We start from the raw sequence: 27,933 nt of genomic DNA, 5'->3' as shown, positions 1-27,933 counted from the left end.
GTGTCGAGGGAGCGAGCATGCACTTCTCAAGGGGACATGGACAGAAGTTTCTCCAGCTGACGTGCTCCGACTGTGATGTTTGGCTTAAAATACTTGATGACTCTGCATAAATTGGGGGATTTGGGAATCAAGTTTTCTTTCACCCCTGTAACACAGAACATAAAAAAAACCCCTAAAAGTCCAGTCGTATTAGTAAATAAAACTGTGATGAAAACCTGAAATGGTTCTGTGTAATCGCCAACAGGCTGGAATGTATCTGGTACAGTTTAATCTGCTGTTGTTTCTTTGGCTGTTCTCCAAGTAGATCTAGAAACTCCTCTGACACCCTCAATCCTATTTTCCAGAACACTTTCTTCCTGCTGTCCTACAGCTGGCTGGTTCTCCTTCCTCAGGAAAGTCATCCACAACAACCTATTAGTGAGGGTATACTTCTGAATAGAAGAGTCCTTCAGCTGAAATGGCATCTCCGAGGCCCACAGTTCGAACAGGATCTTTGCACACCAAGACTGGTGTGAAGTGAAAGGTTATTCCCTCCCTGTGCCACTCTACCACTGGCTCATTAGGGTTTAACACGATCCTAGAGCCTGCCTCCGAATGGGAGGTGGTGAACTCGCAGGGTGCCCGCAGAGACACTCGGTTGGCATCTATGGTTTCTGTTGCGCAGGCCTGTGTCCCAGCCACGCGGGCCCCGGCAGCCACAGCCGCGAGCTGGTTGGCCCAGTGTCCGTCCACGGTTGCCAGGATGTGGTAGACCAGCGTGTGGAAATGGATCCTGGTGAGGTCTGAGGCTCTGCTCTGACTCCTTCCATGTTCTTTCAAGATCCAAAAGAGTATGTCACTGACCATGCCCACGTCAGGAACACCGTTCCAGGAAGAGAGAGAAGCATGAGGGCCAGATGCTGATTGGCTGAGAAATAACAGCTCTTGTTCATTCAGCCCAAGGGAAGTCACAGCAGGAAAGACCTGCTAACAAAAAGGAAATAATAGGTCTCTCTCTGATGGACATAATCTTGATCCTAAGATATCTTAGGACACAGCCAGTGACTAAATGACAAGGAAGGCAAGCAGGAAGGCAAGCAGGAAGGCATTTTTCTTTCTTCCCATAAGACTCCTAGCCCTGAAGTCTGTGAAGAAGTGACAGATCACAGGTCACTGAGCTAATACACCTCTCACTATTTTCACCTTCCCTATTACTACAGATAAACTGGGAAGCTGAATTAACACTGTTTTATATCTTCATTATGTGCTATAAGACAAGTGGTACAAAATAGTCAATGTTTAGAGGGCAGGCATGTATGTAGTCTGTACATATTCTTAGTTTCTTTCCAGGGTTTCCTGCTTTTGCCTTTGCACACATAGCAGGTCCTCTTAACTTTGGTGGGAGAAGACTGTCAGTTCCTGAATGTCAGCAGGCATTACACCAGTAAACTGGAGAAGGTCCAGGAACATATAGTTGGGGTCAAAAGGGTTCCACGTACATAATGCCAAGAAACAGGGAGAACAGAGTTTGAGATCAGACTTAAAGCTTTTTAAGCAGGTGTGGGACAGTCAGACTGTCTGCACTATGCAGTAACAGCATGTGGAAAGGGTGTAGCAACTGGGGCTGCTGAGCCAGGGTTTTCTTAAGAGAACACACCATTCCCCCTCCACTATCTTCTTTAGCATGTCCTTCCTTACAACCAGACAAGGCTCATTCACAAAAGGTGAATGTTTCTGAAGGAACAATGACCCCTTGTGTGCGCATATATATCAATTAATGGCCTATTCCTGTGTTAATACAATAGCAGCTTCTAGTCACTGAATGTTCTGTTCCAGACACTGAGCTAAAGGCTCTACTTCATTCAACTTACTCCATCCTTGTGAGGGAAGGAGGGGATGACGCCATTTTACAGATAAGGGAACTAAGGCTCAGAAAGGTTAAGCCAATAGTTATACAGAAAAGGAAGTAAAAATGGCTCTTGGGAAAAGAAGTCAAAAGATGCTCAAGCTCAATAAGGGAAATGCAAATAAAGACTACACCGCCATACAACATCCACCTGTCAGGCTGGTAACAATGCAAGCTTTTAATCACATTCTGGTGGCAAGGCTATGAGGAAATTAACTGTTTGTAAAAGGAAGTAAAGTGATTCAATTCTCATAGAGGGCAGTCTGACAGCATCATACAAACAAATGCTTTTTATGCTCCAATACAACAACTCTACTTCTGAGAACTTACCACATACAGGCACTCACTTATGAGCAGAATAAAATTATGTACAAAGTTATTCATTGCAGTACTGTAATAGCAAGAGACAGGAAACAACCAAAATGTCTGTCAGAAATGTTCTGGTTAGCTAAGCAGAATATGGTTGTATTTTAAGCAGAAGTCTGTAGGAGACTGAGGAGACCCTTCTACCCAAGCACAGAGCAGTGCAGTCAGTATGCGAGGTGATCTTGCTGAGTGAAAAGGGATGGAAAGATGGGGAAATATTCTCATACTTCCTTATACAGGTATAAAGTAACTTCTGAGGGACAGAGATGAAACTACTAAGGCAACTACTAACACTGGTTACAGGCAGGGGAAAGGGAAGACCAGATGGGGATGCTTCATTGTGTATCTTTTCATATTTGTTGTAGGTTTTGAACTGTATGAATACACTGCTAATTTAAAAGGCTGACTAACAAAATGAAAAGTTAGGTAACTTGCCTGTGTTCAGAAAGCTAGTGTGTGGCGGAGCTGGCATCTCAGCCCAGGTCTTCAAAGCTTGTCTTAAGCTCATGCTCTTCTATTTACCCTTATCCCTGCTGCTGTCCAAAGACAGGGAGCAAATGCCTAGATGCTGGTGATGAGGGAGTGAAACTCTCTAAAGTTTCCTTTCTCTTAGCCTCTTAAAGTTCAACTGAAAGCAGCTGAGCTGGGCCTTCAGTTTTCTCCTTGGAGTTCTACTGCAAAAACCACTAACCACCACCTTCTCTATTCCAGAAAGAGGAACACATGAAAGCCACCTACAAAACCAGTTAAACTGCCATATTTCTAACCTACCATGAGATCCTGTTCCTGAGCAGTCCTGGCTCCTTACTGGGATCCCAGGAGACCTAGTCTGAGTGACATCGGTGAGCCAGTCTCACCAGAACAAACACCTGGCTCCTGTGAACAGAGGGGTTTCTCTGCAAGCTCTATGGGCTCAGGGCCAAGGGAAGGCCCCCCCGGCCTGCCCAGGCGGTTACCTGATGCACAACGCTGCTCATGAGCTCCCTGTTGGTCATACTGGCCAGCTCGAGGTGAATGGGAACACCAGTGGGGATGTCAGAAATGGAGGTGACAACCTGCAAAGAGAAGAGGACAGCACTGCTATTAGAGGGAAGTCAGAAGAGGAAGGAAAGGATCAGGTCCTGAAAGGAAATGCCTCCCTAATGTTACTGCCTTCCCTGTGTCCTCCCGAGAGCTCCAAGCAATGTGGGTCACCCACCGGCCTTTGCGGACAAGGGAGACTTAACACAAAAGGGAAGACTAGGCCCTGCAGAGACACTGGGGTTACACACTCAGGGGACAAAAATCTTCCCCTGTATGTTCCTATTACCAGCCTATTCCTAGGAACGTGAACTGAGTGGCTGGGGCTTCAGTGCTCTACGGATCTGCAGGAACCTCAGCATCGCTGATGTGAAGTGAGATGATACAGGTAACACAAAGGAGACAAACTACAGAATGCTGCAGTTTGCAGCCACGTTCAGTTTAGCACAGGATGCAGAGGCTCAGGCAAGAAGTTCTGACCTGTCCTGCTCAAGCTGTTGTCCACACCTGAACGAACACCGTGAGGTGTCTCCCTGGAGAAGGGGGATGACTTCCCAGCCAGCTGCCGAGGTACATCCTTGGGAAGCCAGGACCTAAGGCAAGGCAGCACAAGCTATAGTGGCCAAGAGAGGCGGGAACCTGGAGAAAAACCCCAGCTGAGATCCGGGGAATTCAACAGCAAGTGTGGGTTCTCAGTGCTATTACCTCCAAGAGTCTCTTCCTCTGAAGCTCCTTGCTTTGTCCCTCCATCATGTGCAATCCAGAGAGGACCACCAGGTCTGGCTGAAACTCCTCCAGGCTAGACACAAACACTTCCAGCATATTCATGGCCCCGTTGGAGAGGTCGTGAGAGAAGATGAATCGGTTGGCATGGGGAGCTTTTAACTGGTCCCACTCCTCCCCTAGAAAAGCCCAGTCAACACAATGGGAAGAAAAGTAAGAGGCTTTAAATCTCCTTGCTGCATGGGGTCTAGTAGGTGCTTCAATGGAGACTTGACTCACAGCAGGCTGGCTTCTGGTTGAGTGGAGCCTGGCTACAATTGTCTACAATAAACATGGTGTTGCATCCAGGAGGACAGGATCAGTAAAGAAACCAACCAATCAAAAACCTAAACCAAACTGAAACAGAATATGGGTGCTATATGGCTTTTTCAAGGGGCTGGTAATTAGCTCCCCTCAAGTCCCTGGAAAACTCAATTGTCCTGAATGGCCTCTGAGCTCTCAAACACAGGACGACCATGCCCTTCTTACAGAGCAGAGGCATGACTTGAAACGCCAGCACACAGTGAATACCACGTGTCCCTGCAGAGAGGACCTGTGGCCTTTTCCAAACCACACCCCACCTCACCATAGCATCCTGAGCACCCTTCCTGCAGTTGGAATCTAAACAGGCAGGAATCCCTCCTCCCTGATGCCCACTGGAGGTTTCTGGGTGCCTGACCCAGAAGGGAGGAGCACTTGGCTGCTCTAGAGGAATGGCCAAGTTCCAGTGCTACGTCCTCCCTGACACGGCCGCTGACTGCTCCAGCACGAGGTGCATTTTCCCCTCTGTGAGCATCTCCACAGCTCTCCTTTTGCATGGCTTGGTGATCGAGCCATTTTGCTTTGAGGTATCTCTTCTACTATCTTGAACTAGCATTCAAACTTCCTACTACTTGACTTTTCTCATGTTTGTGCCACATCTCCCCAAATAGATGGCTGGCTCTTTAAAAAGAACAACGTATGTCTATGATTCCTGTAATACTTGTTGCAGTCCCCTGCAGAAGGCCCACTCAGGATCTGCTCATCTGCTCCAAGCAGAGGGAGCCAGATCATCAACATAAGTGGTTGGGGAAGGGTTTAGAGTCTGCGCACAGTGATACCAGTGGCTCTCAACACTGGCCATGCATCAGAATCATCTGGGGCCCTTAATTTTAATGTGCAGGTGGCAACATGCTATGGGATCCTGATGTGCAGTTAGGTAGAAAATGACCCATCTAGAGCCCATGGCTGCCAATGCTATCATTGAGTCCTAACTCAGGAAAGGCAGTATGACAGGCAGGGTCTTCTCTGAGGGCCTTGGTGCTCAGAGGTTTTGCCACACAGAGCGTCTGATTCTTCTCCATAAAGATGTGGCAGGAAATCTTGAAACTTAATCTGCATAAGGGCTGCCTAGATCTGCTAATGCATAAGGACAATTTGTAAGGCGCTCATTACCCTGAGCACTAGGAGAGCCAGTCCCCATATCATAGAAGTGCACTCAAAGGAGAGAGAGAAAGGAAAAGGGGCAAGGGTTTGTGATCAAGGCTTACATAGCCTTTCCTCTATGTTAAAGTCTTCCCATTTACAAACTTGAACACCATACACTAGTTTTTCACTGGTTTCATATACGTTGGATATTCTTTCCGAAAGTTTCTTCCTAAGGCTGATAAACCAAAGCAGAGGGTTTCCTCCTGCTGGTTCATCTGCCAACTGCAGCCAGAAACCCACTTCCCCCATTCTGTAACAGGCCTTTCCTTGGAGTGTGTGTGTGTGTGTGCACATGTCCGTGTGCACGCAGGGCTTATTACTCTAGAGCAAGGGGAGAGGCTGCAAGAGCACATCTTCCTCTGCAGTGAGCCCAGCTTTACTGAATTTGTTCCTCTGACAAAGCTTGTATGTGAGTCATTTGTTTAAAAATCCATGAATCCAGAAATAAAGATATTACCTATTTATTAAACCTTGACATGATGCTTTTGTTTTTAAAAATACCACCTCCTTTCTAACTCTTGGTCCACGTCTTATTACTCGTCCAAAGCAAATACCTGATGGTGTTCCACTTCTGCTTCATCTGCAAAGACCCAACACATGGGCGGCCTCCTCTGTGAAGTTCTCCCTGGCTCTGCCTCCCCCAAGCCCACTTGATTACTTCCTTCTCAGGCCACCACTGTGCCCTATTAGAGGACTTGGCATATGACTTTGCAATATTTTGTTCAAGTGTCTGTTTCCTACCTAGAACTGTGAGCTAAGAGTAGGACCCACATCTTTGTCTATCACTATACTCCTACTGCCTCACATTGCACCTGGCATATAGCCATGTAAATGAATTAGCAAAAAGGACAAGTGAATAAAAGAACAGACTGATGACCTAAATGCCCAGGAAAATGAATAATATGGTTTTGAACTCCAAATCCAGAATTCCCCAAATCAACAAGAATTTGTTCAACAAGAAAAATATATTACATTAGTATTCCCCATAGAGCAAGACTTGGGACAGAGCATAAAATAATGAAGCTGCTTAAGAAAGCTTAGCCTAGGAGAAAAGAGTCACTTGGTATTAAAAATAAATGGATTTCATCACAGGAAAGATGACAGAGGCAGAAAGAAACAGACTTCAGCAAGGCGAGGACAAGGAGGAATGTAGGGAGGTGCTCATGGCTATTTCCACAGGACATGGGGCTGGTACAGGGGCCCAAAGGCAGAAGGATCAACAGCACCCAGACAGGACAAGCCTCTCAGCAGTAGTTAATGCCCCTCTTTTCTCACAAAGCTTTTTATTTATTTCTGCAAGCAATGACTTCCCTCAATTTACCATCCTGTACTTCTGTCAGTAAGCCAACAAAACTACTTTGCAGTGACTCACTGGATTCTCAGCCCAAAGCCTGAAAACAAGCATCTCTGGGGAGGTCTGGTAGGGAAAAAAGAGAGAGAAAAAAATTCTGACAAATCCCAACTAGGTTAGAGAGAAGCTGGGGATGGATTTCTGTTGAGAGAGCTGCCTTGAGCACTACTCCCACCTAATCCATGCCAGTTCTGGACTAGGCAAAAATAACTTCACATATGGTTTAATGGAGGAGTTTGCTGCTTTGTACTAAGAAAATAAGGCATAAAGAGAGAAACTGAAGTGTGCACTGACACTCAAGGCAGAAGACACTCAAGAGAAGCTCTGCACCACACAAGGTACAGCTGTCAAATATAACAGCAAAGCCTCACTGAGCAAAGGAGTCTCTTCACTCTGTAGTCACTATGGAAAATGACAGAAACCAAGAACTTGCAAGGCTGCCAGTTCCTACCGTGGGCACCCACTGAAGGGAGATGAATCTGGAATGGTATAGCAGCAGCACCTCAGAGGCACAGCTCCAGTGATTCCGATTCCAGTCACGTTTGTAATTTCATTTAAGAAGTTCAAAATACTTAAACACACTAACCTCTTAATCTTTACCACAATCTTCAGGGAGTAAGAAATACGCTAAATCCCATTTGGGAAGACTAAACTGAGAGAAACTTGTGCATCATAAATGTGAATTGCCTATTCCAACATTCTGCCACTAATTTTCAGATCTGGCCCTTCCTAGATTCCTGACCGACTCTAGTAAGCACCTAAAAGAGAACCAGAATAAAAACAATTCTTATGTGTATTTGGAGGAAGGAATAATTTTAAAGAGTACTGTATTTCATATCTTAATTAAAGTTAATGACTCTAGTAGGTGAGGTTCTCTTAACTGTCTGACTTGGAAGCAGCACAATGAAACTTATTAAAATAAGTACTACTTTGAGGTACCAATTAGTCTGTTTAGATACTTGAGTCTTTAATTTGAATTAATAACATGCTGAATCAGAAATTCAAGAGTCTGAGAAAGAAAACAACAACAAAAAAAGCACCCAAACTCACTGCCACTGAGTGGATCCCGACTCATACCCCTCCTTGGGTTTCTGAGGTGGTATCTTCTCTACGGAAGTAGATTGCTCAATTTGCCTTCCGAGGAGTGGCTGGTGGGTTTGAACTGCCAGCCTTTTGGTTAGCAGTCAAATGCCTTAGGCACTATGCTACCAGAGCTTCCAGAGAGAAAGATATAACAGGAAATACACAGACTCAAAACTTGTTTCCAGGTATCTAAGATTATCTCAGAAAGCAGGTCTCTGGTTTGTTTAACACATAAGATGTACTAAGGAGGGCGAGCTGGGATGGGGTGGATTTGGATTTATAAACACAGGAACATAATATAAGGGGAAATAATGTAAGTGATGTTAAATACACAAAACGCTTCCACACACACACCTAAGGTAAAACAAAATGCTTGAAAGGGAGTTTGCCAGAGGCCTAGACTCAATCCTAAACCATTTGGAACACTTGGCCAGAAAGGCCCACAGGGCAGAATCCAGCAAAGAGCTTAACAGATGTTACCCATCCTTCTTTTTACTTTGTAATAATGAAAAACTTTAGGCATGTGTACTTAAAACATTTTCTAGTTTTATTTAAAATGCCTGCTACCCTACAGCCTGATTTATCTTGGGTTCAGAACAATTTTATTTGTTGTTGTTATGTGCCGTCGAGTCAAACCCGACTCATAGCGACCCCTCCTTGGGTTTCTGAGGCAGTATCACTACGGAAGTAGGATTGCCCAACCTTCCTTCCTTCCGAGGAGTGGCTGGTGAGTTTGAACCGCCAGCCGTCTGGTTAGCAGGCAAGTATCTTAGCCACTATGCTACCAGAGCTCCAATTTTATTTGTAGACCTGGGAATTATCTTCAATGTCGGAATACTCTCTCTTTCCCCTGAGACAATGGCCAGCATTGGCTCAGTAGAACTAGTGGGTCAGGAAACGTTTTGGTATGGCAAGGACAGGATCCTGCCCATTTACAAACACAATTTCTGAAGTCATGTCCCAATCTATGGCAATAGTCCTCTGACCAGCCTTGAAGTCATTACTTACTCATTTTCCTTACCTGCCTGATATTCCAAAATGAGGTGGAACTCGTCTACTTCCTGTAATGATTCTGGTGGAACAAATACCTTGTCATCAAGAAGTTCATGCAGCTTTGGACCAACTGGACCACAAAGAAGAACCTGGAGACAAGCAACATGAAGAGTATGAGGAAACCTATGAGGAAACCTCATAGACTCATCAAATTTGAATAGTACCTAGTAAGGTACGTTCAGGTCAATTCCATTCAACAAAATGTTGGAACTCAAATCTCATTCTGAAAGCTCTTGGCTTGGAGGTATGGAGTATGCAGTGACTACCAGGGGTTAGGCCTCTGGAGAATATGGCCACAATATACCCAGAAATGAAAGATGGATAAAAAGAGCCAGAGGCACAGATGTTAGGCAGATGCCAGCAGCAGTATCCCAAACTTTCCAAAATCTTTTTCTTCAGCACCAACTTGGCCTTCCCCTGGTGTTCTTTCTAGAAGCCATTTCATATTCTGCTGCTATTCCTCAGTTCCAGTAGCTGCTGTGTCTGCTATGCCAGCTGCGGACCATACTCAAGGCCAAGGCAACACATTCAAAACCACCCAACAAAGAGAGTTTGGACCAGGATTTAAAGGAAAGGCCCCAGAGATGATCAACACTGTTTCAGATTTAATATTCTCCACACAGAAGCTTCAAAAGGCATTTTTATTTGTTAATTAACTGCCTGCTTGTGTACTGCTTTGTACCAAGGCATGTTTGCATATCTTACTAAGAAATCCCAGCTTCTGGGTAAAAATATACCCCACTCCCTTTGCTCTGTTCTCTTTCCGCCTTGACAAATACACATTATTTGCCAATTCTGAAAGTTTTGCCCTACCACTTTATTTCTTTTCTCTAATTCTTGGCTAGAACTTTAGCTTCCAAGATGGAGTAACAGGGGCCTGAAACAACCACAACAAAAACCAAAATACAAGAAACAATAGTTTTCAAAATACTTGGACATCGGGCAGTGAAGGACATTGATCCCTAAGAAACAGAAAAATCTGAGGTAAGCCTGCAAATTCCTCAGTATATTATCTTAAAAGAGTTCCCAGACATACAAAAGCTGAAATAATTCATCACCATCAGACCTGAACTACAAGAAAGGATAAAGGAAGTGCTTCAGGCAAAAGGTAAATGACATCAGATAGATTTAAACAAAGGAATGAAGAGCACCCGGAATGGTAACTCTGGGTAAGTCCACAGGATTTTTTTTTACATTTAAATCTCTTTAAAAGATAATGAACTATTAAATGAAAATATTAACAATGGAGTGTGAAGTTTGTAACATCTGTAGATGGAAAACATATGGCAACAGTAGCATAAAAACAGGAGGGAAAAATAGAGGTACAAAACCCAAAAACCTGTTGCCATTGAGTCGATTCTTACTTACAGTGACCCTACAGGACAGAGTGGAACTGTCCCATAGGATTTCCAAGGCTGTAAACCATTACGGAAGTCGACTGCTACATCTTTGCTCCCAAAGAGCGGCTGGCAGTTTCAAACTGCCAACCTTTAGTTAGCAGATGAGCACTTTAACCACTGTGCCACCAGGACACCTTTCAATGGAGGTATACTATTCTTACATTATATACTGTACTATAATATCACTTAGGAGCTCTGGTAGCATAGTGCCTAAGGCACTTGACTGCTAACCAGAAGGCTAGTGGTTCAAACCCACCAGCCATTCCTCGGAAGAAAGGTTGGGCAATTTACTTCCATAGTGATACTGCCTCGGAAACCCAAGGAGGGGTCGCTATGAGTTGGGGCCGACTCGACAGCATATAACAACAACATAATATCACTTGAAATATGACTGATAAGTTAAAGCAACCACTATTGTAACAAAAAAAGAATTATAGCTAATAAGTCAAACTGAAAAACTAAACCCACTCATATCAATTCCAACTCATAGTGATTCCGATTCATAGCAACCCTTTAGGACAGAGTAGAATTGCCCCATAGGGTTTCCAAGGCATCTTTCTCTTGTGGAGAGGCTAGTGCGTTTGAACTGATGACCTTTAGGTTAGCGACCAAATGCTTTAACTACTACATCACCAGAGCTCCTTGCTAATAAGCCAGAGAAAAGAAAACGCAATCACAAAAAATACTCAATCCAAAAGACGGCAGAAAAAGGGAAGAAAAAAGAGATGGGGCAAATAGAAAACAAACAAGATGTCAGATTTAAACCTGATCATATCAATGTTGTGTTGTTGTTAGGTGCCGTCGAGTTGGACCCGATTCATAGCAACCCCTCCTTGGGTTTCCAAGGCAGTATCATTACAGAAGTAGATTGCCCCCATCTTCCTTCCGAGGAGTGGCTGGTGGGTAACCACCATCAAATGCAAATGGTCTAAACGTTCCAATCAAAAGGCCAACATTGTCATACTGGATAAAAAAGCAAGCTCCAGTGATATGTTACTGTAAGAAATACATTGTAAATATAAAGACACAAATAAGTTAAAAGCAAAAGGATGAAAAAGGTATACCAGACTAACACTAATTAAAAGAAAGTTGGAACGCCTATTTTAATCAAAATACATTTCACAACAAAGAGTATTATGAAATGATTTTATCACTGATCATGATAAAGGGGTCAATTCATAAAGGGAATGTAACATTCCTAAACATGTATGCACCTAATAACAGAGCTTCAAAATACATGAAGCAAAAAGTTGTACAACTGCAAAGGAAATAGAGAAGTCCACATTTATAGTTGGAAATGTCAATATCCTCTCTCATAATTGAGAGAACAAGTAGAAAGAAAATCAATAAGAAGACATTAGACTTGAAGACTATCAACTGACTTGGCCTAAGTTATGTTTATAGAACACTCTACCCAACAACAGCAGAATACACATTCTTTCCAAGTGCACATGGAACTTCAATGAGATATACCATACTCTGGGCCATAAAACAAGCCTCAATAAATTTAATAGAAGTCAAGTCATACAAAGTATTTTCTCTGACCACAACGGAACTAAAATAGAAATCAGTAACAGAAATTTATCTGGAAAACCCCCAAATATTTAGAATCTAAATAACACACTTCTACAAATCTCACAGACCAAAGAAGAAATCAAAGGGAAATCAGAAAATATTTTGAATTGAATGAAAATAAATACACAATGTATGACAATCTATGGGATACAGCTAAAGCAGTGCTTAATGGGAAATTTATAGCACTAAACACCTCTATCAGAAAACAAGAAAGGTCTTAAGAACCTAGAAAAAGAAAATCAAGTTATACTCAAAGTAAGCAGAAATCAATAAAGTAGGAAAAAAAATACAGAAAAATCAATGAAACCACAAATTCTGTATTTACTGAAAAGCTCAATAAAATTGATAAACTGCCAGCCAGACTGATTAGGGGAAAAGAAAGGATATAAATTATTAATATCAGGAATGAGAGCGATAAATGACCACAGATTCTACAGGTATTAAAAGGATAAGGGAATATGACAACCAACTCTGTGCCAATAAATTAAACGACTTGGATGAAATGGCAAATTCCGTGAAAGACAAACTGCCAAAGTTCTCTCAAGAAGAAATAGAAAATCAGAATTCCCCTATATCTATTAAAGAAATCAAAAAACGTTTTTGTTAAAAACCTTCTCACACAGAAAACTCCAGGCCCAGAGCACTTTACTGGTGAATTCTACAGCATCAAGGCAGGCATAATATCAATGATACAAACTTTTTAAAAACTTGTAGAAGAAACACTTCCCAATTAATTCTATGAGGCCAGTATTATCCTGATACCAAAACCAGAAAAAGACATTACAAGAAAAGAAAATTACGGACCAATATCCCTCATGACTACAGATGTAAAAATTTTGGCAAACTGAATCTAGTCATATATAAAAGGACAATAGGTCAGATCTTAGTGGGGTTTACCCCAGGGATTCAAGGCTGGTTTAACACTTGTAAACCAATGTACTTTGCCATATTCCAAACTGTAAAAGGAAAACCATATAGTCATCTTAATTGATGCAAAAATAGCATTTGATAATAATCCAATATCCCTTCCTAATTCATAGCTAAATTCCACAAATACATTTTCTAAAGGTGCTTCTGTGTTTTCTCCACTGCTCTCCTACTGTAATCTGGGTTCTATTCCACCATTTCATTAAATCTGACTTTATAATATTCACCTATGCCTATTTATGAACAATATAGCACAGTCATTAAGAATATGGACTTCAGCAAGACTGCTTGGGTTCAAATCTCACCTTTACCCCTTCCTGGGTATGTGACTTTGAGTAGTTTTACCTTCTCCATGTCTCATTTTTCCTATCTGTAAAATGGGGATAATAATAGGACTGCCTTTACAGGATTAACCAAGTTAATATATATGTCCAGCACTTAGAACTATACCTGGCACACAGAACTACGTAAGTGTTAGCTACTACTACTACTACCACCTCTGGAAAATATGTAGTTCTTAACCTCTGGTATTTCTTTCATTATTTTTTTTAAAGAAGTTTATTTCTGATTGGCTTATATAATTTATTACTGAAATGCTGTCATTATTTCAACTGATCAACAAGAATGGCCTGATTTATAGGAAAACTAGGTTAAGTTTCAGTGAAGTCTTAGGGGTGTTGTCCACCACCTTCCACCACGACTCTCCTTCTGGCCATCCCAGCCATATTGACCTATCTGCTTTGGAGCATTAATAGCACCTAGATATGCCTAAGAAGAAAGGAGATCTACTTCTAAAATATCACAGCCATTGAAAATCCTATGGAGTTCTACTCTAATACATATGAACTTCTGGTATTTCTGAGATGATCATTCTGTCAACCCTGAGAAGCATTTCAGCATACTAAACTGAACCTCTTTGAGGGAGCAGTATATAGTGGTAAAAAGTCATGGAGACACTGGTATCTGAATCCTGGTTCTATCACGCATCAGCGAGGTGACCTTGGGCATACTACTTAACTTCTCTGGACCACTTTTCTCATAAGATTGTTTAAGGACTAAGTAACAGATACCCTTTTCCTTTCCTCAAGACTTGTTTTAGCACAATCCTCCTAATCAGACTGGTCCCAAGCCCAGCTTCTCTAGAGACCAACCCATGGCCCAAGCATGCTGGTCCCAGGGTAGGTCACTACTAAACAGGTCAACTTTGTACGCACCCAGGACTTTCAAGATGCTGCCTTTCCAAAGGCCAGAATTATTTTTCAGGATCAGGAGGGTGGCCTTTTAGGAACTCACACAAACTCTTGAGATTCTTTTGATGGGCAGAGCCTGCACTTGAACTTCCCAACCTCTCTCTAAAAAGCTTACGATGATCTTTTCTTCTCTTCTACTCATTGATAGATAATATTTCTGAAGGTCAGCCCTGGAATATTTAAACTGTTTGATTAATGCTACCTATAAGAATACAAAGGAGCTCTGGTAGCATAGTACCTAAGGCACTTGACTGCTAACCAGAAGGTTGGTGGTTCAAACCCACCACCACTCCTCAGAAGGAAGATGGGGCAATCTACTTCCGTAGTGATACCACCTCAGAAACCCAAGGAAGGGTTGCTATGAGTTGGGTCTGACTCGATGGCACACAACAACAACAACATAATGCAAAAGAAAAAAAAAAACAAACCAAACTCACTGCTGTTGAGTCAGATCCAACTCATAGCAACCCCTCCTTGGGTTTCCCAGGTGATATCACTACAGAAGTAGATTGCCCACTCTTCCTTCTGAGGAGTGGCTGGTGGGTTTGAATTGCCAGTCAAATGCCTTAGGCACTATGCCACCAGAGCTCCCCCTGTAAGAACAGTAGCTGCAAAAATCTCTATTCCCCACCTTAGTATTTTATAGGAATTTTAATTCTTATTAAAACATGAACGTTCACACTTTAATGTACTCTCTAAATCTCAGTAAATCCATCTCCCAGTGTACAGCATGGCTCCACATGAATTTCCCTTCCAATTGCTTATCATCTATCTGTTATTACTAGGTCCATTTCTGGGCTTTTGATTCTGTTCCTCTGACCCATATTTCCATTTTCAGGCTGGTCCTGAAAAATCAGAGGCCTGCTATTACCCTTCTCTATTGTCAGCAGCCACATCCATCCTGTACTTCTCAAGTTTATTTATCCTGGAATCATCTTCACTAAATCCCTATTCTTTACTCCCCATGTATGTTATAGCATCTAGCCAGGGACTCCACTGTATAAGGTTTTAGATATGTACCTCTCCCTTCTGGCTGTTCTAATCCAAACCTTAATCATTTTACAGGAAGATAGCAGCAATAATCTCCTTGGCTGGCCTCCCCCTCTCAGACCTATTCCACTTACGGCAAAAGAACCTTCTCAATCGGGTATTATTTTGAATAGAGCAATAATTTTTAATTCCGGTTAAGCCAAATAGACTTGAAGACACTCTTCTATTAATGCCCATCTAATGGCCTTCTTTTTCACCACTCTGGATCCAGGATCAGCAATACAGCCAATTATGTTTTTCCTTATCACTTGTATAATCCCCAGTCTCTAGTTCTGGATTCTGGAGGCCACATGCTCTCAACCGTTACAGGACACAATACTTAAGAACACGGGCAGTGGGGTCAGATAGCCAAGGGCAGAATCCCAGTTCTATTACTTACTCATTGTGAATCTCAGGCAGTATATTATCTCCTAACAAGAACCCAGTGCCTAGCACATAGCGGGTGGTCCATAAGTTGAATCAAGGAACAAATATGTATTCTTATCCATAAGATTATGGGAAACACTAGTGAAAGGCAATTCAACTTACCTTTAAATCTGAGTTGGCTGCAAATTTCTGTCCAATTAAAGCCGCATTTCCTCCTACATAATGCTGTAAGATAGTTCAAGGCTATTAGGTAGTATTTTAGCATAACTATATAACCCAAGCTTAATAGTTTTTAAATTTAGTAAAAAAAAATTATAGTCCATTTCTTCCCAAAAAGGTTTTGAGGTGACTCGACAACAAAAGACACAGAGATGAGGTTAATAAAATATAAAATAGACAATGAGTAACAAGGAAAGGTAAAGAAAATAAATATGTTAACCACAAAGATGTTAGCAACACCATGATAAACAGAGAAAAGACTGAAGTTGCCAAGGATTTCATTTTACTTGGATCCATAATCAACATCCATGGAAGCACCAGTCAAGAAATCAAACAACATACTGCATTGGGCAAAAGTACTGCAAGAGATCTTTTTACAGTGTAAAAAAAGTACCTTGAAGACTAAGGTGCATCTGACCCAAGCCATGGTATTTTCTGTTGCCTCATATGCATGTGAAAACTGGACAATGAATAAAGAAGTCTGAAGAATTGATGGATTTCAATAATGGTGTTGGCAAAGAATATAAAACATACCATGGACTGCTGAAGAATAAACAAATATGTCTTGGAAGAAGTACAGCCAGAATGTACCTTAGAAGCAAGGATGATGAGACTTTGTCTCATGTACTTTGGACATGTTATCAGGAGGGAACAGTCCCTGGAGAAGGAGCGCATGCTTGGTAAAGAAGAGGGTCAGTGAAAAAGAGGAAGACCCTCAGTGAGCTGGATCAACACAGTGGCTACAGCAATGGGCTCTGAGAGAGCAATGACTGTGAGGATGATGTAGGACTAGGCAGTGTTGCTTTCTTTAGTACAAAGGGTCATTATGAGTTGGAACCAACTGGATGGCACCTAACCACTTCCTCCTCCACCATCACCACCACCATGAAGATCAGTCACAAGTGACATGAGAGCCTATGCAGCAGCAGGCACGCTGGTGAGGGAGGAGGAGCCACAGCTAGGTCTCTTTTCCTAGCACTGCCTCTCATCAGAAGGTATACTGGACCATGCTAGCCTCAAAGCTTTATGATCATTAGGTGGGCCTGAAGATCCCTAAGGTTCTCTCTAGTTTTTTAAATTTCTATCCTATAGACCAGCAGTTTTCAAAATGAGACCCTCAGACCAACAGCATCAATGTTGTAAGGAAACTTGTTAGAAAGGTAAATTCTTAGGTACCATCCCACGTCTAGGGAGTTTTGGTGGCACAGTGCCTAAGGCATTTGACTCCTAACCAGAAGACTGGAGGTTCAAATCTACCAGCCGCTCCTCGGAAGGAAGATTGGGCAATCTACTTCCATAGAAATACTGCCTAAGAAACCCAAGGAGGGGACGTTATAAGTCAAACTGACTCAATGGTAGTGAGTTTGCTTTGTTTTTTTTTGATCCCACATCTAATCAATCAGCAGCTTTGGGCATGGGACCCAGCAATTTATGTTTCAATAATCCCTATATATACTCAAGTTTAAGAACCACTGATCTAGATCACTGGTGATTTTAATCCCCCTCTCCTGCCCCTTGAAAATATCTGACAATGTCTGGAGACATTTTTGGCTGTTACAACTTAGGGAAAGAAGGCTGCTACTGGCATCTAATGGGTAGAGGCCAAAGATGCTGCTAAAATACTACTACAATGAACAGGGCAGCCCTTACAACAAACAATTACTCACTTCAAAACATCAATAGTACCCCTGATGAGAAATCCTGCCCTGGACCAATGGAGGAAGACAAGGACCTACCTCACTATTTCCCATGCAAAGAGTAGATCTAGTTCTTTGTGGGTTTGGCCGTTTTCATGCCTAGAAAGGACTCAGCCATCTTAAGATAACTGCAAATTATCAGCCAGAAGCAATACAATCCAGACAAGTTAGGAGCAGATATCCTTTCTACCTTAAGTTTGGATAACATGCAAAAAAGGGTAATTTACTATATAAACCAGAACCAAATTTTTAGTAAATATGCTTCATAAATGTTGGCTGAATTTTACTAGAAATAGTAGAGTTAATGGAAGGTCAGATATGTAGTTTTACAAAAAGTGAAAACATTGCAGAACGGATTTCTAATAATCACATTCTTGGAGCAAACTAGGAGAAAAAGTTGCTTGGTTGCTTCTAGGAACCATATGTGAGAAAGGCACCTCTTTGCACCCTATCTTAATTTACTACAGGTAGTTCATAGAGTATGAATGAGATCTTGCTCCCAACTGTGTCTCTAAGTCATATACATATGTAGGTAAGTTGGAATAGGTGCATACAGTTCTTATTTAGCCTTACTGTAGTGCAAGACTTCTAATTACTTGGTTCTACAATATATACCAATGGAAGTAGCAGTAAAGATATCAGATGATGTACTGCATTGAGAAAATCTGCTGCAAAAGATCTCTTTCAGGTGCTGAAGACTAAAGGTATCTCCTTGAAGACTAAGGTACACCTGACACAAGCCATGGTATTTACAATTGCCTCATATGCATGTAATAGCTGGATAATGAATAAGGAAGACTGAAGAAGGGTAGATGCTTTTGAGTTGTGGTGTTGGTGAAGAATGCTGAAAGAACCATGGACTGCTAAAAGAACTAACAAATTTGTCCTAGAAGAACTGCAGTCAGAATGTTCCTTGGAAGCAAGAATGGCCAGACTTCATCTTACCTACTTTGGTCATGTTGTAAAAAGAGACCATCCCCTGGAGAAGGTTATTATGCTTGGTAAAGTAGAGAGTCAACAGAAAAAGGGAAGGCCCTCAACAAGATGGACTGAGACAGTGACTACAAAGATGGGCTCAGGTATAGCAAGGACTGTGGAGCTGGCACAGGAGCAGGCAGTGTTTCATTCTGCTGTACATAAGGTCGCTGAGTCGGAGACGGCACTTAACAACAACAGTAGTGCAAGAAAAGTCTCAAAGGCTTTTCAATGATTTAAAAGCTGCACATGCAGCAAGTGAAGGTGACTTGATGCACAATTTGTTGCAAGCAGGGTTTGGTTCAATCGTTTCAAAGTGAAGGAACATTTATATAACATTAAAGGAAAGTAGGAGATGTTGGTAAGTCTGGTGTTTGGAATCCTGGGACAGCCAGTACTGAACAAACAGACCTGGGCTCCTGGTAATTCTGATGCAACCTGGGCAATGTCATGAAAAGCTTCCTTATCGCTGAAGAAACGCTCAGCAGCTGCTCCCTTCTCCATGAAGTGAATGAAAGCTTCCTCTAGATCATTCCTTGAATGCAGTACGGTGTGATCCTTCCCATTCCCAGGACTCAGGCCCAGTGCCTGCAAGAGCTTCACCCCTGAAAGCACCACATCCACGCAGGCGTTGACTCTGGGGAAGAAGGAGCAGAGGCAGTGTGAGCGCAGCAGAGCACTGGGCGTTCACTCTGCACTCAACTATAGTGCATTCCCAGAATGGTGACTAAACAGAAAAACAGTTTACTGAATTGGAAAGTAAAGAGCACATGGCAGAGGCAGATTACTTTATCTAGGCAGTTATCTTGGGATCAGAACACAGACAGGAATCTTTTCGGTGGTTTGGCAAACCTTTCCACTTGTTACAAAGAAAGAAGACAGGTACTCAGCATTTCAGAACAGACCTGACATTGATAGCAAAAATGCAGCAGTTCAGAGAAAACGTTGGCGGAGCCAGAATCTGGATTCATACTGGCTGTTTCTGTGTCTCACTTTCCTCACCTATAACATGGGTGATGAGCAGAGCTGTCATAAAGATTAAATAAATACATACTTAGAACAGTGCTTGGTGCAGAGTAAGCAAAGTATAAATTTTGGTCAAAAGCCAAATATCAGACACCTGCCTTCCAAAGACAAATTAGGATGGTGGCAACATACATAAAATGCCTAAATACAGGCATACCTCAGAGATATCATGGGTTTGGTTCCAGACAACCGCAATAAAGCGAGTACTGCAATAAAGTGGGTCACGTGAATTTTCTGGTCTCCCAGCGCACAAGTCATGTTTACATGATACTGTAGTCTATTAAGTGTGCAATAGCATTATGAAATAGTTTGAAATATCGGGAGAATCACCAAAATGTGACAGAGACAAACTGAGAACATGCTGTTGGAAAAATGGTGCTGAGACTTCCTTGATTCAGGGTTGCCATCAATCTTCAATTTGTAAAAAATGCAGTATCTGCAAAGCACAATAAAGCAACACACAATAAAATGAGGTGTACCTGTAGTCACAGTTGAAACCCTGCATTTTAGAGTTGAGTGGTGCCTTAGACTTAGGCACATCGTGGCCTTGTTACAACTCACTTGGCAGGTGTTCACTGTACTGAACTTAAAGGGCTGGGTGGAAGCCAATGCTGCATCATTTTGTGGGCTCTAAGGAAGTTATACTGCTCTGCGGAAGCAACACTTCCGTAAAGATTCATAGCCTCAGAAACCCAATGGGAGTCACTATGAGGTAGAATCGACTTGATAGCAGTGAGTTTTTTTAATTTTTGGTTTAAGGAAATTATAAAGTACTAAGGATGTCCAATATGACCCTTTCTATGTGTGCATAGGGAAGTTCTGGCTTATATTTTCAGAACTTCTTTACTGAAAATCATCCCTTAAAAGAGGAGGGCCAAATAATTAAGGTAGCTAGATGGGGCCTTCCTGCTTCCTGCCACAGTCACCTTTATTCCTGTCTCTGTATTGGGTATGCCATTCTTAGCAATGGGCCTGGGCGGTCACACAGGCAACTCCTAGCCTTGAAGCAAAGCCCATGTGAGGCTCAGAGCAGGCTACCCTGATGATAAGGATTGCTGGGCTAACCCACTAATTGTAAGCAGCAAACTCAAAAGAAGGCTGATGGATTTTCATGTAAAATATACAGCTACTGCTTCCCTTCAAAAATTTCTTGGTCTGGAAATTGACATACCAAACCATTAATGGTGGCAAACTCTTGAGTAGAGGACTAAGACTGGGAAGGGGGGGAGAATTTTTTACTTTTTATTAGATATATTTCTAGTTTTCACAAGCATGAATTGCTTTTATGATTTTTATAACACAGTAACAACAACAACAAAAAGGGTTGATAGGTAGGTTAGGTATTATCTCCATCACTCACGGAAGGTTTACAAGGCAAGGCAGAGATGCACTCCTCTTTGTAACACATATTGATTACATCTTTGACATAAGGATCCTTTCATTATTTTTTCCCCTGGAGATCCCATGTTTTGAAAGATTTCTATCAAACAGCATTGAAAGCCTCAAGTTTTCTTATTCTTTTAAAATCAAGCACATATAATTGACAAACTGGACCCAATCAGCATGGGATAACAATCTGAAGTAAATATACTTCCACCCAAAAGTAAGGAATTGCCATGTGTTGGTTAGCCTGTGTGGCCTTGCTGTAGGTCAAGGTATAATTTCCATTAGGCATTCTGAAACATCAAAAACCAGCTTGTAACCCCATCATCTCCCTTAGGATTTCAGGAAGCATCCAGATTTCCCGACCTTTGCCTCATTATTCTGGTCAACTGCAAAAGGATGATCCAATGGATTCTCTACCTGTCAGTGTACAAAACATAGTGCCATGCATGTGGCTGGTGCTCAGAGGGGTTGAAAACACATTCCTTTTACTGGAATCCCTGGCTGTCTGAGTCTAATAGGCTCCCCAAGTTTCAGAGAGTGAGACTTGGATAACAGGGGATATAAATTCCTCCAAATGGCCCCATCTACAAAATGTATCCAAATTGATTTGGTTCTTGAATCTAGATAGCAAAAGTTCAGATACTGAGGGATAGCTGTATTTAGAAATAATGACTTCAAAAACTGTAAACACATCACCTCTTTTATCTAGTTCTGAGACCTTAAACTTAGTTTGATTCTTTAAAGATTTGGATAGGGGAAGTTGAGTTGGCAAAAATGACACACACCCACACTGAAGTGAAAGGATCAACGTTCAGCCTATTTTGCAAGACAAGACAAAATCTAACAATTAATTTTGAGTTAAAAAATGTAACTTTACAATTGCCTCCTTTGCCATGAGCCCAGAAGAAATGGATAGTGCCTGGCTACAATTACTGAACATTTTGGTCAAAGTGTCTATAGAAGAATCCTGATCAAAAGCGGGAAAATGCAGAAGACAATTTCAAATTCTCATGGAATCCAGATTTTCTGGATTCAAAAAGGCTGGATGAACTCCCAAAACTACTGCCAGGTGAAAATCTTTAAACCTTAAACAAAAAATATCCTTTGATGTCTTCTTAAACCCAAGCCATAGTTTAGCTCAACTGGTCAAGAATGTCTGCCTTGACAATTGTGCTCTTTTAAGATCTATCTATGGGCAAATTAACAACAGCAAATCAAAAGTCAGACAGGAATCTCAGGGGGCTGTGAGTTATGTTAATGGGGGAAGAACAACACGGGTGACAGTGCTCGCACAATCTGAAGGATATAATCAATGTCAATGAATTACACATGTAGAAACTGTTGAACCATTGTATGTTCACGTTGTATATTTTCAACAAAATTAAAATATTTAAATAAATAAATAAATATATAACTTTAACCATAGAAATATCTTTAATCCCCTACCTACATCTGTCAAGAATATTATGGGGAAAACAGTTTTACAGAAGAAAATGATTTTATTTGATAACTTTCCTACAATAAAAATATCACTGAACATCTACTATATGTCAGATACCAAAGTAAGTACTTTTACAAGTCCATTCCCATTATATTTTATACTTTATTACTTTTAACATTTTATTGTGCTTTAGATGAAAATTTACATAGCAAATTAGCTTTCCAATCAAAAGTTCATACACAAATTGTTCCATGACATTGGCTGCAATCCTCAGAATGCTTCACCTCTCTATTTCCTCCCTGGGTCCACCGTTTCTGTTCACCCAGTTTTCCTGTCCCTCCCTGTCTACTCATCTTTGGTTTTAGGCAAATGTTGCCCCTTTGGTCGTGTGTAAGTTGCTTGTTCTAAGGAGCAAATTCTTCCCTCCAGTAGTGTCTTCAGTTTCAAGTCAGAAGGCTATCTCAGGGCAAAAGTCTTGGGGGTTCATCTAGTAAATTTGATCTTTTTTTTTTTTTTTAATTTGAATTTTGTTCTACATTTTTTTACTTATTCTAACCTGGACCCTTCTATTGTGTTCTTGGTCAGAGTGGTTGGTATATATTTTATAATACTTTAACCACAGCCAAGAGTCTTTCTCTGTACTTAACAGCTTCTCAAAATATAAACAAGCATAATACCTAAGGTACTTTATTATTAGTTAATGGGAAATAAAGGGAGAGGAGGAGGTAAAAGAACCAGAAGACAAAATCATGCTCATCTAATACATACACAAAAGTTTACAACTTTAGTAGAAATGTATAAATGATTACAGTCTGATTTTGGAGAAAACCCAGACACAGATGAAACAAGTGGAAAACAGAACAAAGCAACAGATGCTGAATGTCAAAAACAGAGGCTCTGGGGGCCAGCAGAGAGGGCACTGGGAGCCCTAGTTTCCAATCTGCTGTCAGAGATTGGGGCAGAGGAGCACCAGTCTCCATTCTAGATTGTAAGCTCCTTAAAGGCAAAGATGGTGTTTCTTGCCACCTCCTTTTGGTCTCATCTATAAAACATTGTCTAAGGTCCTTTCTAGCTTAAATGGTATGTGTCTCAGATTTTACAACTGCTAAGCACTGAAGGAAGGAGGTCTGGTGGCACAGTGCCTAAGGCATTTGACTGCTAATCAGAAGGTTGGTGGTTCAAACCCACCAGCCACTCTGTGGAAGGAAGACAGGGCAATCTACTTCCATAAAGATCTAGCACCTCGGAAACCCAATGGGGGTTGCTATAAGTTGGAATTGACTTGATGGCAGTGGGTTTGGTTTGGTTTTCTATTAATCACTGAGGGCAGCTGTGGTTCAGTGGTAGAATTCTCATCTTCCATTCAAGAGACCTGAGCTCAACTCCCAGCCAGTGCACCTCATATGCAGCCATCACTCGTCTATCAGTCTATCAGTGGAGGCTTCTGTGTTACTGTGATGCTGAACAGGTTTCAGCAGAACTTCCAGACTAAGATGGACTAGGAAGAAAGGCCTTGCAATCTATTTTTGAAAAATAAACCAGTGACAACCCTATGGATCACAGCAGTCCAATTCTGCTGTGCATAGGGTTGCCAAGAGAGTTAAGGGCCCTTAAAGGCAGCTAACAATCATCATCATCATCATCAGTGGAGAACACAGAACTGTAGAGAAGAACAATTAAAAAATGTTCTGAACCCTGGATGAGGCATCTGGACAGAGAAAGATGGCCAACATTTATGAAGTACCACATGCTGGACAGGCATTTTTAGATAAGCTACATCAATTCATCACTGCTTTCAGCAGAGAAAGTGAGCGCGAGAATCAACGAATATCCCAAAGCCACAGAATTATTGACTTGAAGGAGCCTATATTCAAACCCAGATTTCCCTCATACTGAAGTCCAAGCAAAGATGTGAATGAAGGATCTGGACAGTGTAAGAACGTGGATCTAGGAAGGACAGAGAATTTCAACAGGGAAGAGCAAGACAGGTTTTAAAGGTGAGGGTGAAGTCAGTTATAGGAGGACCAAAAGGATGAGGGGCTTAACCATGTACCCAATGAACAATAGGTACTGTGGTTGGATTTAAAGCAGAGGAGGTGTTTTAGAAAGTTACGGCAGTAGCCTCACCACTGACCATCTTCGTAGAACTCTCCTTATCCCTTACTTCCTTGATCCTCTTTCCACCAGCCCCTTCAATGCTGGTGTCTCCCAGAGTTCCACGTTTGCCATCTTTACCTTCTCCTCTTGTTCTCTTCTTGGGCAATCTGATCTTTCTCTGGCTTCAATCTAAGTGCTGACAGCTCCAAAAATTTGCTTCTTTGCTCCAGAATATGTTCCTAAACACCAGTCTCTTTTGAGGTGCAGTTTCATTTAAATCCCACAAGAATATACATCCTCCTTCTTCTGAACCAAACTAGTTATCTCCCTCCATAAACATATTCTTTCTAACTCTCTATTAATGGCAACAATGTAGCGTGAATGGAGGGAATGGGCTCAAGATGCATGTCTAGCATCTGAGAGCTGCCGAATCTTGGCCAAGTACTTAACATTTTCAAACCAAACCAAACCCACTACCACTCAGTTGATTCCAACTCACAGCAACTCTATAGGGCAGAGCACACCTGCCCCACAGGTTTCCAAGGCTGTTAAATCTTTATGGAAGCAGACTGCCTCATCTTTCTGAAACTCTTGGAGTGGCTGACAGGTTTGAACTTCCAACTTTTGGTTAGCAGCCCAATGCTTTAACCACTGTGCCACCAGACCTCCTTTAATGTTTCCAAGCCTTGGTTTACTCATCCGTGAAAACTGACAATACCTGTTATCTGCCTATTTCATGAGGTTTTTGTACATCATCACCCAACACTTTCATTACTCTACTATATCCAACCTGTCAACCAAATTTTCTCAAATCTCACCTCTTTATCAGGCTGTTTTCTCCCTTCACCCAGACCCTAACAATGACCTCTTAACCAATGTCAGGGTCTCAAAGATCTTTCTCCTTATATGAGACAAAGTAGAGAAAGAGAGAGACATATACAGAGAGAGAGAGAGAATGTATCAATGTGTGTGTAGTCTCTTGAGAAGGCAAGCTACAACCCACACCCTGAAACTGAGATTCTGGTACACGTACTGCACCTACTCCCATCCTGTCCCCTAGCAATCCCCATCTTTGGGTAACAAGAAATGTTACTAGTGGAAGCATGTTACCCAAGATGATGTGAAGCAGTAAAACAAGTTTGCACAACTGCTGAAAATCTACCCGTCAACTCCCATCAATTATTCTCAGCAAACAGCTTATCATCATTTACCTGCTTATAAACTTTAATGGCTTCTCCATCATTGACTTTGACATAAAAAGCCCTGTGCCATCTAGCCTAACTCTCCCTTTTCAACATCCTCTCTTGACACACTCTATTGTAAAAGCCTTGCTCTAAGCACAGGGACAACCTTCCATGTACTTTTTTACATCTGGTTCCCTCTGACTCATGTGTGGCTAGAGAAGTCCTAGTTCTTCTCTAGGGTCTGTCCCACACATGCCACTTTAGCAAAATATAGAGACAGCCACACTATTTTCCAGCCTGCATGCTCTTTTTATACTGTGATGTTGACATTCATACCATCAAGGTTCCCTCCCCTTAATACAAGGTGGACCTGGACTATGACAGAAGTGATGTTATGTGCTTCTAAGACAAGGTCATATTATAAGGCATTAAAGCTTCCACCTGGTCCTCTTGGGACATTCCCTCTCCTAAACCAATCACCCTGCCATAAGAAAGCTAAACAGCTACACTGAGAGGCTACATGTTAAGTATTTCAGCTAAAAGGCCTAGGTGAGGTCCTAGCTGACAGCCACAATCAACCTTCAAGATCACACTAGTTACAGCCACCATTCAACTGCAACTGCATGAATACTGGACTAGCTCAACCCAATCAAACCTCAAATAATGAAGAGTTAATAAAATGATTGTTACTTTAAGCCACTAAGTTTGGGGTGATTTGTTATGGAGCAATAGCACATGATGTGTGGATGGCGTTTTTCTGACAATACTCCTTCCTGGGAAGAACCAGTCATCCTTTTTTGGAATACCCTGTTCAGCAAAGCACTTTCCATAATGAGTATATTTGTTTCCAACAAATGAGGCAGGCACCTTGCTGCACCCACCTAGCCACAGACCTGATGTATATCATGTAGTTGATGAATATTTGTTGAATGAATGAGCATAAAGCAAGGGAAAACATTAAGAAGCAGATTTGGAACTGGGTGAAAAGGATCTGAACTCAAAAGAGGAAGTTAAAAGAGAGACATCTGAAGAACCAGTAAATGCACTGATATTGGGCAATCTACTTCCGTAGAGATTGCTGTTGTTCTTATCTGCCGTCGAGTAGGACCCAACTCATAGCAACCCCTCCTTGGGTTTCTGAGGCAGTATCACTACGGAAGTAGATTGCCCAATCTTCCTTCCGAGGAGTGGCTGGTGGGTTTGAACCGCCAGCCTTCTGGTTAGCAGTCAAGTGCCTTAGGCACTACGCTACCAGAGCTCCGCCTCCGAAACCCAAGGAGGGGTCTCTATGAGTCCCATGTCGTCCCCCCCCTCCCCGTAAACTTTGCTCTACTTTACCTCTCCTCCCTTCCCCACCCCCTAGTCCAAACATACAGATGATTTGGATATGGTGCCTTTGGGACGATGGCAAGATATTCCAGCAGAGCTGAGACAGGGACTGGAGTTAAGTGTGAAGGGAATAATCACATTCCCGTAGAGGAGTACAAAGGAAGGAGGCACTGCACTGTGATTTGGAAGCACTTTAAATATACAATGTCACTGAAGTCTAGGGAAGAAAGAGTTTCAAGAAGGGTGTATTCAATGCATGGAAGACTGCACAGAGATTGATAATATAAACTGGGGGAAAAAAAAGGCAGTTGAATTTGAAAATCAGTAGGTCACCAATGGGCTTTCAGAGGAGTTTCAATATAGTGGTGGGCTGTACGGCATCAATGAAGAGAAAGTGAGGTTGGAAAAAATAGTCAGTAGTTTAAGGCAGAAACTGCAAAAAGGCAGTCACCTGAGGATCAGGAGGGGTTCAAAGCTAGAACGATGAGGAGGCTCGAACATGAGTGGGATTTGCAAGAAGCCAGGACTAGTCCTACCGAGATGCGATAGGGGGCAGGGGGCGGGCGAGCGGAAGCAGCAGCCTGGTAAGTCTCGGCAGGAGTGACGAACGGGGATCGTCCCGGCTGTCCGACGCTGATAGCCTAGAAGGCACCGCTGACACCGGCGTGGAGGAGCCTACTAGGGACTCCTGGGAACCTGTATCTGTGCGGGCTCTAGCTCCCAAGCCGCCCACCCTAGTGCACCTGTATCTCCTGGGGAGGCCCACAGACTCCGGGCCAGCAGGCACTCACCCCACGGCCACGCGGCGCCAGCGCCGGGCCGGCCGCACGATGAGTGCGTCCCAGGCGGCCGCCAGCCGACCCTCGGGGGAGGCAGGTCCTGGGAGTGCGGGCGCGGACCCCAGCCGCAGCGAGCTCCACAGAGAGCGGAGCGCCGAGCCTGGTAGCTCCGGCTCTAGTAACAAGACGCAGCCCACGGCCAATGCCAGGAAACCCGCGTACGCGGAGCCACGCCACAGCGCCAT

General features: G+C 42.4%; 1 protein-coding gene across 1 annotated transcript; it reads right to left on the bottom strand.

Annotated features, from left to right (window-relative positions):
- Positions 1–414: 414 nt before the first annotated feature.
- ADPGK (ADP dependent glucokinase) lies at positions 415–27,933 on the bottom strand. Its single transcript, XM_007956922.1, has 7 exons — positions 27,701–27,933; positions 18,858–19,083; positions 15,718–15,780; positions 8,956–9,076; positions 3,977–4,173; positions 3,208–3,306; positions 415–963 (listed from the first exon to the last, which is right to left on the bottom strand). The coding sequence occupies exons 1-7, from the start codon at positions 27,931–27,933 to the stop codon at positions 415–417; spliced, it is 1,488 nt and encodes a 495-aa protein (XP_007955113.1).

This window comes from Orycteropus afer, unplaced genomic scaffold (assembly GCF_000298275.1).
Source record: "Orycteropus afer afer isolate SDZICR_OR568_19922 unplaced genomic scaffold, OryAfe1.0 scaffold00015, whole genome shotgun sequence".
In the NCBI taxonomy this organism is placed as follows: Eukaryota; Metazoa; Chordata; class Mammalia; order Tubulidentata; family Orycteropodidae; genus Orycteropus; species Orycteropus afer.
The sequence above is the reverse complement of the archived record's forward strand: the minus strand, read 5'-3'. Positions and strand labels throughout refer to the sequence as shown.